This window comes from Fusarium oxysporum, chromosome IV, assembly GCF_013085055.1.
Source record: "Fusarium oxysporum Fo47 chromosome IV, complete sequence".
Classification (NCBI taxonomy): domain Eukaryota; kingdom Fungi; phylum Ascomycota; class Sordariomycetes; order Hypocreales; family Nectriaceae; genus Fusarium; species Fusarium oxysporum.
Genome location: NC_072843.1, coordinates 3,430,671 through 3,444,531, shown reverse-complemented (window position 1 = coordinate 3,444,531; position 13,861 = coordinate 3,430,671). Strand labels below are relative to the sequence as shown.

Below are 13,861 nucleotides of genomic sequence, written 5' to 3'. Positions count from 1 at the left end.
GGTAAGTAAAGGTGTATATAGGCTATACGGTAAATAAAATGAACGAACTCGCAAGCCGGACGACGAAGCAATGTCTCATGAAAAGTCGAACTGAAGGCTATGAGTGACTATGCTCTAAATACAATTCTGTAGATAATTACGACGGCATGGTCAAATCAGGATCATAATGTGAGATGAAATTCTCTAACCTTTGAGAAAGTTGTCATAATTAGGCCTTCCTTAGGATAAGATACTAAAACTTGACCACTATTATCCTTTGTCCCGCGGAATCGTATCATATTGATAGCAAGCTTCTTATGAGCTTTATGGCTCACCCAGACCCTCGCTCCTAGTCCGCCACTTGCTCCAGTCCAAGCAGTAAAGTGCCACATTGATGAGGCTTCGATCTCTAGTGATGGCAGAAAGGATACAGGCGTTGATCTTGTTCTTCTTGCCTTGTACCTCCATCTTGTACTTCTCAAAGGCACAGTCCTGAGCTCTGAGGTCATAAATGAAGATTGGCTTCTGTTCTCGTCGATGGACTCGTCCAGCTGCTTGCTCCCCCCATGCTTTCTTCCACCATCGTCCACATCAAATGCCAACACTTGCAAACTGCAAGTTGAGTCTTGGACCATCAGTATCCTGACTGGCAGGAGGGCAGGCGACGGTGCAGCTTGGGTTACCTTTTTGATGGTGAGGTGGTGTTGGAATTGTCGTGTCGGCCACTGTACGTATCGTGATCGACCGGATGATAACTTTCGTGAGCGCAATTGCCACGATGCCCAGGAACCAAACGCTTTCATCGGCAATATTGAATGAGTCGTCTAGGCGCACATCAACATGCTGTCGTACGGTACCAAGTACCACCTTAACACGTCGTGAAAGTGAGTTACGCCCCTGCTATAGCAGCTGACACCACTCAGGAACCTGCGCGAGAGCTTGGGCGTCAGTGTCGCCAGGAGGAGCGTCGTCGATGTCCTCCTGTCTCATGTACTCCGTGAGACCTTTGTGGGCAGCCTTAAGCTGCACCAACATAGGATGATATGCGTATTGTTGAGCTTCGATGAGGTGCGTACAACCTGCAGCATCGTCTTTCTTGTTGCGTCGAAGGGGCCTTGCCACACGCCTTCTTGCTTCGTGATTTCTTGCTTCTCCTCCTCGACAAGATGAGTTGCTTGTAATCCATGAAAGCGTGATTGGACTTTTGTCTGTCGTCCGAGTTGAGAGCGAAGTGTCGCACAATGTCAGTCCTGGGCGGAAAGTGACATTGGATATTGGTTTCAAGAAGCTGGCTGCGTCGAGTATCTGGATGTGGCGGATCATGTACTTCCACATGGGATGTTGAGGGGATTTCCCCTAACTTTCTTTAAGATCTTCTGGAATATTTTGAAGCTGGTAATAGGGTGCCCCTTCAGTAGACTCAGCACAACGACACCTTAGCCAATCTCCATGAAGTCGGTGAAGAGATGCGGGCCAGTCTTCGACCCTCTGTCCAAAGTCTGCGTTTTGGTCGATAGCGCTTGCATGCGAGTGATAATGGCATTGATACTGCCGCTCGTGTCTTTAGCCATTATGCACTTCACGCCGATGATGTCGGGCTCTGACTACAAATTTAGAAAACTCCATATAAACATTTTTAGAATGCACGTTGTACAGGCGCACCAACGAGCAGATGCTGACCTGTTTGTAAAGAATGACAAGAAGTTGGCGATGTCTGCGAATCGTCGATAGAAAGGAGAGAGATGGGAATCTAGAAGGTGGAGTCAGTTGAACAAGAACAAAAAGATAGAAAGAGGTATAGACTCTCTAAACAAAAGTTGAACTGAATCATGAGAAGCAACGAGCTCGTGGGCCACGGGTTGGTTGTCATGACTGAAGTAGGTGACTTGAAAACGACCTCAGATCAATCACTGACACTGTTGACAAGTTTCTCTCTTGCTTGCCGTCTCAAAAATCTATTTGAGTTGAAGAAGGAGTAAATGATAATGAGGAGGAAGGAAAATTCTAAACAGCAAACGAGGTAGTCCGAGCATGTTTATACCTTCATGATACCCGACACCTGATGACAGTGAATCACAGTCAAATCAAGTGACTTTGCATGATGCTTGCTCAATATTGATCCATATCAATAATTTTATCTATTGTTCAAACGAAACAAATTGTTTTATTATGCATACCAAACAAGCTGCAACAAGAAGCCATTTCTGCCGATGGGAACAAACATAGCTGCACGCTGGGTAATTCTTAGACACACATAAAGATAAGTAGACACCAGACGGGCTCTGAGTAATTTGTATCTTTGAGTGAGCTTTAATTGTTGATTGTTTTTTTCTCAAATGTTGGAGTTTTCATGGTTCAAAGTTTGTGGTATGCAGTGTGTTTGCAATGCACTTCTGCCTGGTGCTTTCAGGTATAAATATGTTACTACTCTCCTGCCTTTGAAACCTTCATCCTTATCCTTCTTCATAATTACTTACTAGCTCTCTTTGCCTTGAGATATTCTTATATATAAATAATCAGGACAGAGCTTTTTGATAGACGTATATACTCTCAGCTAAGTCGAATGAAACCTGACTACAATAAACGTATATGCCTGCACTACTGACAAACTAGACTTAGGATTGTATCCTAATCTCCCAGCTGGGGATGAGCTTATCAAAGACATCAGGGTTGCCAAGGAGTATATTGAAGTCGGTATCAGGTTTGGAAGGCAGCCCGGCAAGTTCTCTCGCGAACTGGAAGAGGATTCAGCCCAAGGTGAAGATGCAACGGCAGACCGCTCGATGTGTCTATGGCCGCGGCTCAGGCGCCATGTGCGTCTTCAATCCAACCTAAAAACACTTTCTCAATCAAGCGAATTATTTCGTGGGATGACAATTTGATCGTGGACGTCTTTATCATCGTCGAATCCCAGCAGAACAAGCGTTCTTTTATCCTGAATTCTGGGAGTATCACTACCCACGCGAACAAGTAACAGAGAGCCAAGCACATCGAACCAACAGCAGGACCAACAGGGCACAGATAATCAACAAGTCCCTCCACGCTTTAAGTGTTGAGAATTACGACTCTCAGGCATACCCCTTGTTCTGGACCAGGCACCACCTCCAGCTGGTGGACTGCCACAACATCTGGCAACTCTTCGGCTAAAGAGAAGAAAAACACCACTATCCTATGGGAAAGGATCACACATTCACTTTGCGTATTGGACCCCTCTCCTCGAGGAAGCAATTGTGTCTGGCACAGATGAACCGCAACTGACATATCTCAGGATTCCAGAAGGAAGGACCATATGTTGTCGCCCCTCGCAACCGTGACGAGTCGTGGTCCAACACAGGGACGAGTTGATGAAGATTAGCACTGCTTACTGACGGTCTTATGAGCTGGAGAACTGTGGAAGAATGCCACCTCATTTGGGAAACATTCAAGTTGAGGTTTAAATGACGGCCAGAGGACCTACAGAACAAGATCCACCTCATATGGGAAACATTCAAGATGAGATTTGAGAAGCCGGGGAGATTAAAGCCATGCTATACGAGTTGAAATGACCAGGCCAGAAGGATACTATCGAGACACAAACTTCTGGTGAGAATGCATTCTTCGAATTTGTCACATCAATCGCCGATGAAGTAGCAATCTAACTCGTTCAAGAAGCCACGGTATGATCTGTTGTACACACCAACAATTGACTATTATTGACCCATTTCCCTTTCAGAACATCGATCCTGTCTTAAGGTAGCTAACTCCGGCCCTTGTTTCTGCCGTGCATACAGCTCTATGCACAGTCGTCGACAACAAGACCCAGGACAAGACAAGGGAGATCAGCTCCCACGCCACGCCCTTCGGTTTGTCTTGAGAGCCTGCCTCGATGAAATTACATCAGCCGAGTTTCACTCAGAGGTGGTTTTGGACCAGGTGAAGGCTCTCGTTCGGTACTCTCGACTGTCTAGCGAATGCACTCCAAAATCCTCGCATCAACAAGCGCTCACTACCGACGACACGTCGGTATCCTCTGCCGACTTTCGTCGTATTCTGCTTGTCATCCGCAGCTGCCTCGAATCGTTCATGACCTACACTGACGATGTCGTCAAAGCGCTTGCTGCAAGGCATGAGCCCTCTACGGTATGCAAACATAGATACGTTGTTGAAACAGCTCGGCGCCTCCGTCGACATTCATAAGATAACGCTTTTGAAGGAACAGCTGAACGCTCTTCATGGTGCATTGCATTTGAAGTTTTGCTGCCCTTGGGGAACAAAAGGACTGGAACCCACGGTAATCAGGGGTTTAAATAAACTAGTCAAAGGAAATCCTAAGTTTAGGATAAACTTACCTAAATATTTTGTGACATAGGATAAATACCATAATTCTTTCTGACCTTTACGGGCTGGGAATGGAGATGGATGGACCTGTTGTAGATGGTGATAGTTCACTGCTGCTTTTCAGCAATTGATCTTGTTCCTAGTTGGCAATTGAAGTCAATTGTCGATTTGAGGCTTATTCTTGTGCCTATTAACCTTGTTGCCTCACCGTTTATAGAGAAGTTAGATTGAATGACAGTCGAGATCTCAATCCGTCAAGATAAGGTCTTCGATCTCGTGCTTATCTCTACTCTGGCCAATGACTTGATTCAATCACGTAGCTTGTGCTGCTATTGGCGTCGCTGCTCAACCGTAACTGGTTCGATTTCCGGACAAGCTCATTTAAGGTTGGCGTACGTCAGGGCAATCCCATCACAGCTGAAACCCGCCGCAGGGCGTTAGCTTCCCTTCTGAGGACGGGAAGCTCCCTGAAATAGAGGCACCGACCACCTTAAATACCGGGGAGCTCTGCACCTGCCAACGTCATCAACGGCAAACGGGCATCTTCACCTCCACAACAAAGACAGCCCGCGATGGATTTCTCCGACTTTGAAGTTATCGACCCAATCGCCGAGTTTGGCCATGAGAGCAGCGACGATGAGGATGCGCAGCCGCCGTATGCGAATCTTCAGGGCGGTCATCCCCCGTGGCAGGGCCATGCGGGTAAGCTAGTCGGTGTTGTTGACATGGGCAGGTGAGAAAAAAGAGACAATCCATCGACTGCAACAAAGAAACTGACAAGTGATGCCATCACCAGCAATGGAATCCGTCTCTCTATTTCCGACCTTTCGAGCCCATTGGCTCGTATGCTTCCTACCGTTTACCAATATCGCGCCTCCATTTCTCTGTACGACTCTCAATATGATCCCGAGACTGGAGATCAGGTTCCCATCCCTGACGATGTCATCGAGTCTGTCGTTTCAGTCTTGAGTCGGTTCGTTGTTATTTGCGAGGACTTCCAGTGCAAGAAGGAGAATATCCATGTTATCGCGACCGAAGCCACCCGCGCTGCCCTCAATTCGAAGCAGTTCTTGGCTGCTATCAAAGACAAAACTGATCTAACAGTTGAGCTTCTACCTAAAGAGGAAGAGGGCCAGATTGGTGCCCTCGGTATCGCCAGTGGCTTCTCTGACATGGAAGGCCTGGTAATGGACCTTGGCGGTGGCAGCACCCAGATTACCTGGATGCTCAGCTCGGGCGGTCAGGTTCGCATGAGTCCCAAAGGCAGCTTCAGTTTCCCATATGGAGCTGCTGCTTTGACGAAGAAGCTCCACGATCTTCGTGACGGTAAGAAGAAGGATGAAGCCGATGCAGCTGTCAAGGCTTTTGAGAAGGAAATGATCGCCAACTTCAAGGACGCATACAACAATCTGCAGATCCCCGCCGAGATGACCGAGAAGGCTGAGAAGGAAGGCGGGTACCGTATTTATCTCTCCGGAGGTGGTTTCAGGGGGTGGGGATATTTGCTCCTGTACCTGAATCAGACGGATGGCAGCTACTATCCCATTTCCATTATCAATGGATACACTGCCAAGCGCAAACAGTTTGAGGACACTGAGGCTCTCAAGCATGTCGCTCATGCCGCGAAAGACATTTTCCGTGTTTCCGATCGTCGAAGATCCCAGGTTCCCGCGGTCGCGTTCCTTGTCAATGTTCTTTCAGAATCTATTCCTGGAGGAATCAAAGAGGCACACTTTTGTCAAGGTGGTGTAAGAGAAGGCTTTCTCTTCCGCCAGCTTTCACCATCTATTCGAGCTCAGTCTCCCCTAGAGGTTGCCACAGGCTACTTTGCCCCGGGTTCGCGACATCTCATTCAGCAATTGCTCAAGAACGCAATCCCGAAACCTTCTAAGAAGAAGGAGTTCCCAGAGGAGTTCGGCGAGCCTGTTGTTGACTCCTTCGCCAATGCGATGTATCTCCACATGTTCATGAGTAAGGAGACGGCCTCGACGACGGCGCTGTACTCAACCAGTGTCGGAAACATGTCTGCGATCCATGGTGTTTCGCACCAAGATCGAGCAAGGTTGGCCTTGATGCTCGAGTCCAGATATGACGGTGAACTTCCTCCTCGTGAGCTAGAGTTCCGTGAGTCACTTCGTGACATGCTCACGCCTGAGGAAGTCTGGTGGGCATCATACCTCGGCAGGGTCGGACAACTCATCACCGCGCTCTACCCAGCCGGTAAGATCCACAAGTCGAAGCCACGCGTGGTGTTCACTTCTCAATGGTCGTACACTTTGGGCAAGAAGAAGAATAAGGAAGGTCTTCTGCTCACAATCTCGGTACAGAAGACACACGATGACCCAGCAAGAACAAAAGAGGCTGTCAAGAATGCGGCGAGTAATGTGGAAAAGATTGGAAAGAAGAAGAACTGGATTGGAGATGATGAGCCTTGGGGAATGAAGGTTAAGGTCAAGGTTGTGGAGGAGGGTATTCTCTCTGAGGAGATGGAGAAGCTGAAAATGTAGGATATCATGATTTTTGTTTCGGAAATTGTGGAAAAGCATATTGGGCTTGATTTTGGGAATTGTCAAAGGGTACACTGGAAGGCAAAGGAAGGGCAGAATGTATGATGGTACTGATTAGCTGATTTGGAACAAATTGAGTATGTTTCGTCTTTTGCCCACCGTCATCCCCGTTATACTTTCGGCTTACCTCTACTCTAATAACCAGTGCACACCCTGAAGGAGATCCTGCAGCCACTTCTTGGAAACAGGCAAGTCAGGGCAAGTCGTCCAGAAGCCATGAGGTAACCCTGAGTAGATGTGTGACTTGGTTGGCAGCCCGACTTCTTGGAGCAGTTGATCGAGAAGAATAGCTTCATCCCGTCGCGGATCCCAACCGCAGATTGCAAAGTATGCTTTCTTTGCTATACCAGCATGGGAATCGAATAGAAGAGGGGACAGTCGCTTGTCTATTGGGGGAGCACCATATAGTTCTGTTGCATGATCAGTATTGAGTGAAGAGCATTGCCAGAATGTATTGTACCTGCGAAGTAGTCAATTGACTTTCGCGTGAGGCCAGGTGCATCATTGATCTCATCAACGCTCAGAATACGATCCAGATACTTCTTCGGTCTCATGTCTGGGTGACAGAAGCTCCCGGCGAGAAACACGACACCGGTGATTCTTGGAGAGAGGCCCTCATCACAAGCCAGGTGCGAGATTCCGGCAGTGAAGTTGGCGCCAGCAGACGTGCCACCGAGAATAAAGCCCTTGGACAAGTCTGTATTAAGTTTCCTCTGGCCCTCTGACGATGCAGCCTGCATAGAATGTTAGCGGGTGGTAGTTTGGCAGCACTGTACCTTACCCAGCGGACGACGTCGAAGGTATCTTCAAAGCCAACGGGGAATTTATGCTCAGGAGCAAGTCGATACTCAACACTTGCAACAACGACAGGAATCTCTAACGCGAGTACTCGACATGTTGCATCGTCTGTTTCAAGACCACCTGTGACATACCCACCGCCGTGCATGTAGAGAAATAGAGGAAGCGTATGGTGGTTAGCAGCTTGACGGTAGATGCGCAGTGTAATAGGCGTATTATCGCGCACAGTGACATATATTTCGTAAATATTGAGACCTTCCTGTGGAATAATCGGATCATGGTCTCTGGTCATGCCCAAGATTGGTTTTGTGCCTGAGGGGAGATTGTTTGGGAACTGATGGGGTCAGTAACAATATCATGAAGTTTACACATGACTTAGCGTACATCGACCCATTCGGGATGGGGTGTTGCATAATGTCTATATTCGGCCATTTTGATTATACAATAGAAATGATATTTGATTTAATAGATGTATGAGGATGAGAGTTGTGTTTAAATAACTGCGCTGAAAGCTCTACGAGGGCGAACTCGGAGTCGTTTTGCTGATCTTTGCCTCTGGTGTTAGAGACGCAGGACTAGTCAGCTACTGATCATCCTGAGGATCCGAGATCTTTGGTCATTTATTAGATTATCTTATCTGGTCGTACTGTTATGGTAGTCTTGTTTAGCACCCTTGCTTGCACATGCAGCCGGAACTGCAACGAGAGCCTCTACTTGTCCTGGCATGAAGCCTCTTCTATGACACTTCCGATGACGGCTCAAAGGATTGAGGTCTTACTGATCGATTTACATAATATGTTTCCCGTATTACCCCCATCTCTCATCGTCACCTCATTCCCTTGCCCTGCGCTTGCCCTGCTCCTTCGTGTGTTTCTTAAAAAAGGGCGCATTCTCCAGCCCATCAGCCTGAGTCTTCCAAATCTTCTTTCCCATAGCAACATACTTCTCCCCAAACTTCTCAAGCTCTACCAGCGCAGTCTCTCTAGTGACTCGATGCATCTCAGCGTACTCTTCATCATTACCAAACGTTGCAATCTTGTATCTCTGCTTCCACATCGCAACCATCTCCTTCGCAAATGCACTGTCAACTTGGATATTCTTTGCGACAAGGTAAAACGAAGATCTGATCTTGTGGTGCCTGTAGTGCTTGTACAGTTTGACGGTTGCCATTTTGCTGAACTGGTGGATCAAGTCGAAGCTTCGCCAACTGTCGAGCTTGTGCATCAAGATCACCATTGTACCGCAGTTGTTCAGATGTTCGAGGCCGAGGGCGGTCTGTGTAAGAGTTAGACGAGTCGCTTCTCGGGGCTCTCGCCATTCTGCACGGGGGTGAGTACGCAGGACATGACCATCACAGAAGACGAGATCAAACTTCTCATTATCGCCCAAGACCTTTTCGAATAGGAAGTCATATGGTCCTGGAAAGTTCAACGGAACATCGTCTTTGGTGACACCCATATCGGCTGCCAGCGTTGTGATATCGCGAAACTCCACGTTCACTTGTGCATCGAGCATCTTGACGTCGTGTCCACCTTGCTCAACGGGTAAACTCATGGCTCTGATGTGACTACCAGGTGTCTTGGTCAAGGCTACGTCAACGAAGCCACCTGGGGCTACACACATGTCCAGCAAAGCCGGCTGTTCGACCCTAGACAGGTTCAGAGCACCAGTTGCCTTATCGAGGTCTTTTGCGATCGTCTTCATCATGGTGTAGAAGAACTGGGTACTGTTCGCGTTGCATCTATCTGCGGCTGCTCGTTGTTTCTTGAAGTGAGTGTCACCTCCACTTGTCTCCCAGCCCTATCTTTCTCATTAAACAATTCTCCTTGCTCAGTATCTTTGTCACAGACATACCTTTCTTCTCAACTCATGGAGACGGTGAAACTCCTCGACGTTCTCCAAGAGATAATCGCGGATAGTTTCTTGAGCAAATCTCTCAGGCTCTGGAACTTCAGTGCCGGCTTTCATGGTTGGTTGTGTCTTTGCTTGATCACCTTGCACAGAGGTAGCATGTTCGCCAGGGTTAGAGCTTGATGCGTCAGCGTCGGAGGACATGTTGGAGGCTGGAGATTCGCTACTGATTAACGACAGTTTGAGTAGAATTGAGAGTGATTTCCTACCAAAAGCAAAGGGATTTATACCGTTAAAGAAGACTCTCATCTTGCATATGTCCGGAGGCCTATTTCCTTTGTTACAGTTTTTGCCCATTCACCGGCTGGACCAACAAGCAACAGGCAGAAGTGGCAGTAACCATTGGTGTTTGCCAACAACGAGGTCGGCCTCCAGCATAAAGACCATACCATACCATATAAAGCAGCGGTAAGGCTCTCCCGATCACAAAAAACTCCGTTGATAATTGTGCTGCAGTCATTGATTGGTCTTAACTCTCATGAGGCCACCAACACAGGCCCGCCGGCGCCACGGTTCACAACATGGATAGTTAACTATCACAGCAAGTTTTCAGTGACATAATATAAATAATTAATTTCCGGTTTCTTCTTGGTTGGTAACCTAGTTCGTTGTGGCTCTACCAATTGATTCTAAGTGCAATATAATGATTGTAAGCAACAAAGCACTGAGTGACATTGCATCCAATATTAAGACCCTTAGACAAAATAACACACCGGAGACACTTGGCTATAGTCTTTGCAATCACTGCAAATGATGCAAAGTCGGAGTGACTGGAAATTAAGTCAGATGCAGCTCTTATGGCAACTGCTTATCGACATTCGCAAGCAGAAGTCAAGTAGTCTATATTGAAACAGTTAAGCTAGCTCGTAAATATTTGGGCATCGGGTATCAATTCTAAACAGCTGTTGATGGGCCATCCTTGGGAGGTTCGATCTTCTTGATCTTCCTATATCCCTCTCGCATTTCAGTCTTCTTGAATCTTGTCGAGTAAAGATAATGAACAACGAACCACTGATATACACAAAACAAACTAGAAATTGTTAAATAAAAGTTGAGAGCCAGTAAGGGGCCCACTTACAATGCACAAATGCCAAAACAGCCACAAGCAATGCTAAGGTTGTCAAGCATCGCTACTGTTCCAGTAGATATGTCACCAACAAAGCCCGTCCTTCGCTTGCCGAGACTTGACTCTTTGTACGCATCTATATCCTCCCGAAGGACAAATATGACGGTAAGAGCGGCAAGCCACATTACAGTTGAAAGGGCCAGAATCAAAACATACCATATTGGCGGTCTTGGATTGTTGAGACCTTGTGGCCTGACTGGTATCTTGAAAGCAAGGAAATGTAGAGCTCCCTGAGTCTGGTCAGCAAGCTTATATATATATATATATATACAGGTCAGTGAACCTACGACTGCAAGGTTGTACGCTGATGCAGCAAGCAAATTATGTCCCGGATGTTTAGATATTATCCCCGCCGAAAGCCCAATAACAGCACACGAAGCTATCCACCTCCCGATATCCGCTTTAAAAGCATCATCATAAAGCCTCTTAACCGGATTCGTCTCCTTCTCTTTCCCCAGCATATCCCTGACGATTTCGCCCAGTGGCATAGGACATATTGGACTCGACATGACTGAATCAGTATGGATGTGTAGGTAAGCTGCAGATGAGAAGGATCAGGTGGTTTTTTGGGCGCCGCCGCGTAATCTAATGTTTTATGGCTGTGGTCTTGGCTGGGCAGGGGATGTTGATCAACATGACGCTAGGCCAAGGGTTGAAACTCCATCTTTTGGCCTTGGCTCTCGTCACTAATTCCTTTTGCACTGCCACTGGAAATTGGCGGTGCCTGGGCTTCAATCATGCCGTGTCTTGAACAAAAGGCCCAAGCGACTGCTCGCGTAATGACCTTATTCGGGAGTCGAGTGCCAAGAATCTTTGAGAATTTGATCATGAGTGAATTGAAGATATTCGCAACTAGAGTTTGTTTGGAGGACTGCTTTTCTTGTGGTAGCTGCTCGAATAGATCCACAACTACGATTTAGCATACTAGAATCCAAATTCAATACATTGAACCAATGGAATTTAGAAGAGAACAATAAAATGCCCAGGTTACTGTGAGATCTTGGCTGTTGTTCATGTAATTCAGACTTCAAGTGCGGAAATTTAAGATGTTCATGATTTCAAGGTCCTTGTGAAACCGATCGCATTTTAAACCCAATGCAATTTTAATATCATTGAAAGCTCGTATTATTGCCCAAAAAGGGATTATACGGCGCTACAAGGATCTACGACAACTCAGCTCTGTATGGGTGTAAGAGGCTGTGCTTAAGGCTGAAATTCCAAGTACATCCTCCCACTAAGCGCTTATGCTTATGTTTATGCAAATCTCAGCACATTATTTTCCCCGAAGCTGACGACTAGATGGGGCTCATACACGTGGAATGTTGATTTGATAGGTGCTTGTTGGTCGGTTATCTGTCAGTCCCCCATATCTAAACGAATTTGGTTGTATCTGCGAGCTACGATGGAGTGGCTGGGAGAAGAATGCCTTAGTGGCCGTGTCTTGCAGATGGGTTGTCACATAGTCCTATTGATTACGAAGAGCTGTGCTTAATGAACGTCTTGATGTGGTCTTACTTGCATATAATCCGCTCGTCCCCAGATTCTAAATACACTCTAACCCATCTCTCACTACTCAGTACTCACAGAGACCTAATCTAACATCTACGCAACAATGGGTGATAAAAACGAAACATGGACACCAAACTACGACAACTGCGATAAAGTCTCGGATCGTTGCCCTGTCGAATACACCATCTACCAAGACTATCTCTCTGAACCAGCTTCAGGGTTCTTCGCGATCGCTTTTGCACTCCTCTTCCTCGCACAGATATTCCAGGGGTTCCGGGCTAAGACGTGGTCGTACATGATATGGTTGGGCATCGGAACAGTCTTTGAAGTCGCGGGCCATGTTGGACGCTTCGGGCTGGGAAGAAATCCATGGCAGCAGAATGTCTTCATCGTGCAGTACCTTACACTCTTACTAGCTCCTACTCTCGTCGCTGCTGCTATATCAGTGACGTTCAAGCATCTCGTTGTTTGGTACGGGGCAAGATGGTCTCTTCTCAAGCCCAGACTTTATCCTCTAGTTTTTGTCGGTACAGACTTTATCTCGATTTTCATCCAAATTATCGGAGGTGGCCTCACAGCTATGCAAAGTATGGGCAAGGGATCAGAGACGACACAGAAACTTGGTGAAGCTCTTGTTATTGGTGGTGTCGCCTTTCAAGTTGCCAACATGTTGTGCTGTGGAGGGCTCATGCTTCTCTACGCTCGGCGCCGAAAGCAGGCAATGAAACAACGAGACCCGTTGATGGGAAACGCGACTGATATGTACACAACCGGCATGCCAACTCGTGGGAGAGTTCCTGTTGCTCGAGAGGAGGCTACGCTAAAGGAGGCAAAAAGAGTCAAGTGGTTTGTCTATGCCCTGGGTATTGCTTATACCTGTATCATCATCCGATGTGCCTACCGGTAAGATTCCATTGGCACTCCTTTCCCTACACTGGCTGATTAGCACTTAGTATCGCCGAAACTGTCCCAGATATTGGAGTAGATGTTCTCCGAAACGAAACACTATTCATCGTGTTCGACGCAACAATGATGTTGATTTCTATCGGCGCTGTGACTATCCTCCATCCTTGCTTCTTCTTCCCTTATCTTGGCCTGAGAAAGACACAGAAGAATCAAAGCAAGGTCTATGAGGGTTATAGAATGGAGAGCAGTTCGGCTTTGGTTGGGCAGCAGCAGCACCCGCAGCAGCAGCAAGCTTATGCTTGAGGTTGGCTTTTCGGTGTTGCGAACGAGTTTAGAGCCGAGTTCTGAATTACAGGTGTCTTAAATGAGTTTGTGGTATATGGCGCATTTTATAGAATTCTAGAAGCTCCAAGGTTTTCAATTTGATTCATACAGAACAGACAACATCATACTGCTCTCCATAAATCTTAATATGGCGCTCCGTTCTCCGAGTACTGACTTCAGCCCCTCCAAAATTAGGAAAGGCCTTCAAATTCGGAGACCAAGGCATCCGATTGATCTTGCAGCCGTTATCAAATTAGAAACTATTTGACCATCGAATTTGACTATTTTATAAGAATATTACGTTAGCGCCTTCCTATAGAATAGTAGCCCGAGCCCTTTGCATTAGCTCAAACTCTGGAATGGTCGTATTCTGCTTATCCATGTGACTCGGATTGATAAACCACCACCGGATAATGCAGCCGAT

At 46.9% G+C, this 13,861-nt stretch overlaps 6 protein-coding genes across 6 annotated transcripts; 2 read left to right on the top strand and 4 right to left on the bottom strand.

Moving 5' to 3' along the window:
* Nucleotides 1-570: 570 nt before the first annotated feature.
* Nucleotides 571-1,314, bottom strand: FOBCDRAFT_200537 (uncharacterized protein; the record flags this gene model as incomplete). Its single annotated transcript, XM_059608971.1, has 2 exons — nucleotides 571-846; nucleotides 907-1,314. The coding sequence occupies 2 exons, from the start codon at nucleotides 1,312-1,314 to the stop codon at nucleotides 571-573; spliced, it is 684 nt and encodes a 227-aa protein (XP_059464724.1).
* Nucleotides 1,315-4,754: 3,440 nt separating this feature from the next.
* FOBCDRAFT_221648 (Ppx/GppA phosphatase family-domain-containing protein) lies at nucleotides 4,755-6,957 on the top strand. Its single transcript, XM_031178506.3, has 2 exons — nucleotides 4,755-5,029; nucleotides 5,093-6,957. Exons 1-2 carry the CDS (start codon nucleotides 4,869-4,871, stop codon nucleotides 6,801-6,803), a joined length of 1,872 nt encoding a protein of 623 aa, XP_031044393.2. The 5' UTR covers nucleotides 4,755-4,868; the 3' UTR covers nucleotides 6,804-6,957.
* A 35-nt stretch (nucleotides 6,958-6,992) lies between these two features.
* Nucleotides 6,993-8,093, bottom strand: FOBCDRAFT_272979 (Alpha/Beta hydrolase protein; the record flags this gene model as incomplete). Its single annotated transcript, XM_031178508.2, has 4 exons — nucleotides 6,993-7,273; nucleotides 7,324-7,597; nucleotides 7,645-7,995; nucleotides 8,046-8,093. The coding sequence occupies 4 exons, from the start codon at nucleotides 8,091-8,093 to the stop codon at nucleotides 6,993-6,995; spliced, it is 954 nt and encodes a 317-aa protein (XP_031044395.2).
* Nucleotides 8,094-8,492: 399 nt separating this feature from the next.
* On the bottom strand, nucleotides 8,493-9,716 carry FOBCDRAFT_239182 (uncharacterized protein; the record flags this gene model as incomplete). Its single annotated transcript, XM_031178509.2, has 2 exons — nucleotides 8,493-9,461; nucleotides 9,516-9,716. The coding sequence occupies 2 exons, from the start codon at nucleotides 9,714-9,716 to the stop codon at nucleotides 8,493-8,495; spliced, it is 1,170 nt and encodes a 389-aa protein (XP_031044396.2).
* A 750-nt stretch (nucleotides 9,717-10,466) lies between these two features.
* FOBCDRAFT_200532 (uncharacterized protein) lies at nucleotides 10,467-11,207 on the bottom strand (the record flags this gene model as incomplete). The annotated part of the gene is made up of 3 exons (XM_031178510.2): nucleotides 10,467-10,602; nucleotides 10,651-10,928; nucleotides 10,986-11,207. The coding sequence occupies 3 exons, from the start codon at nucleotides 11,205-11,207 to the stop codon at nucleotides 10,467-10,469; spliced, it is 636 nt and encodes a 211-aa protein (XP_031044397.2).
* Nucleotides 11,208-12,310: 1,103 nt separating this feature from the next.
* On the top strand, nucleotides 12,311-13,416 carry FOBCDRAFT_272976 (RTA1 like protein-domain-containing protein; the record flags this gene model as incomplete). Its single annotated transcript, XM_031178512.2, has 2 exons — nucleotides 12,311-13,110; nucleotides 13,161-13,416. 2 exons carry the CDS (start codon nucleotides 12,311-12,313, stop codon nucleotides 13,414-13,416), a joined length of 1,056 nt encoding a protein of 351 aa, XP_031044399.2.
* Nucleotides 13,417-13,861: the final 445 nt, after the last annotated feature.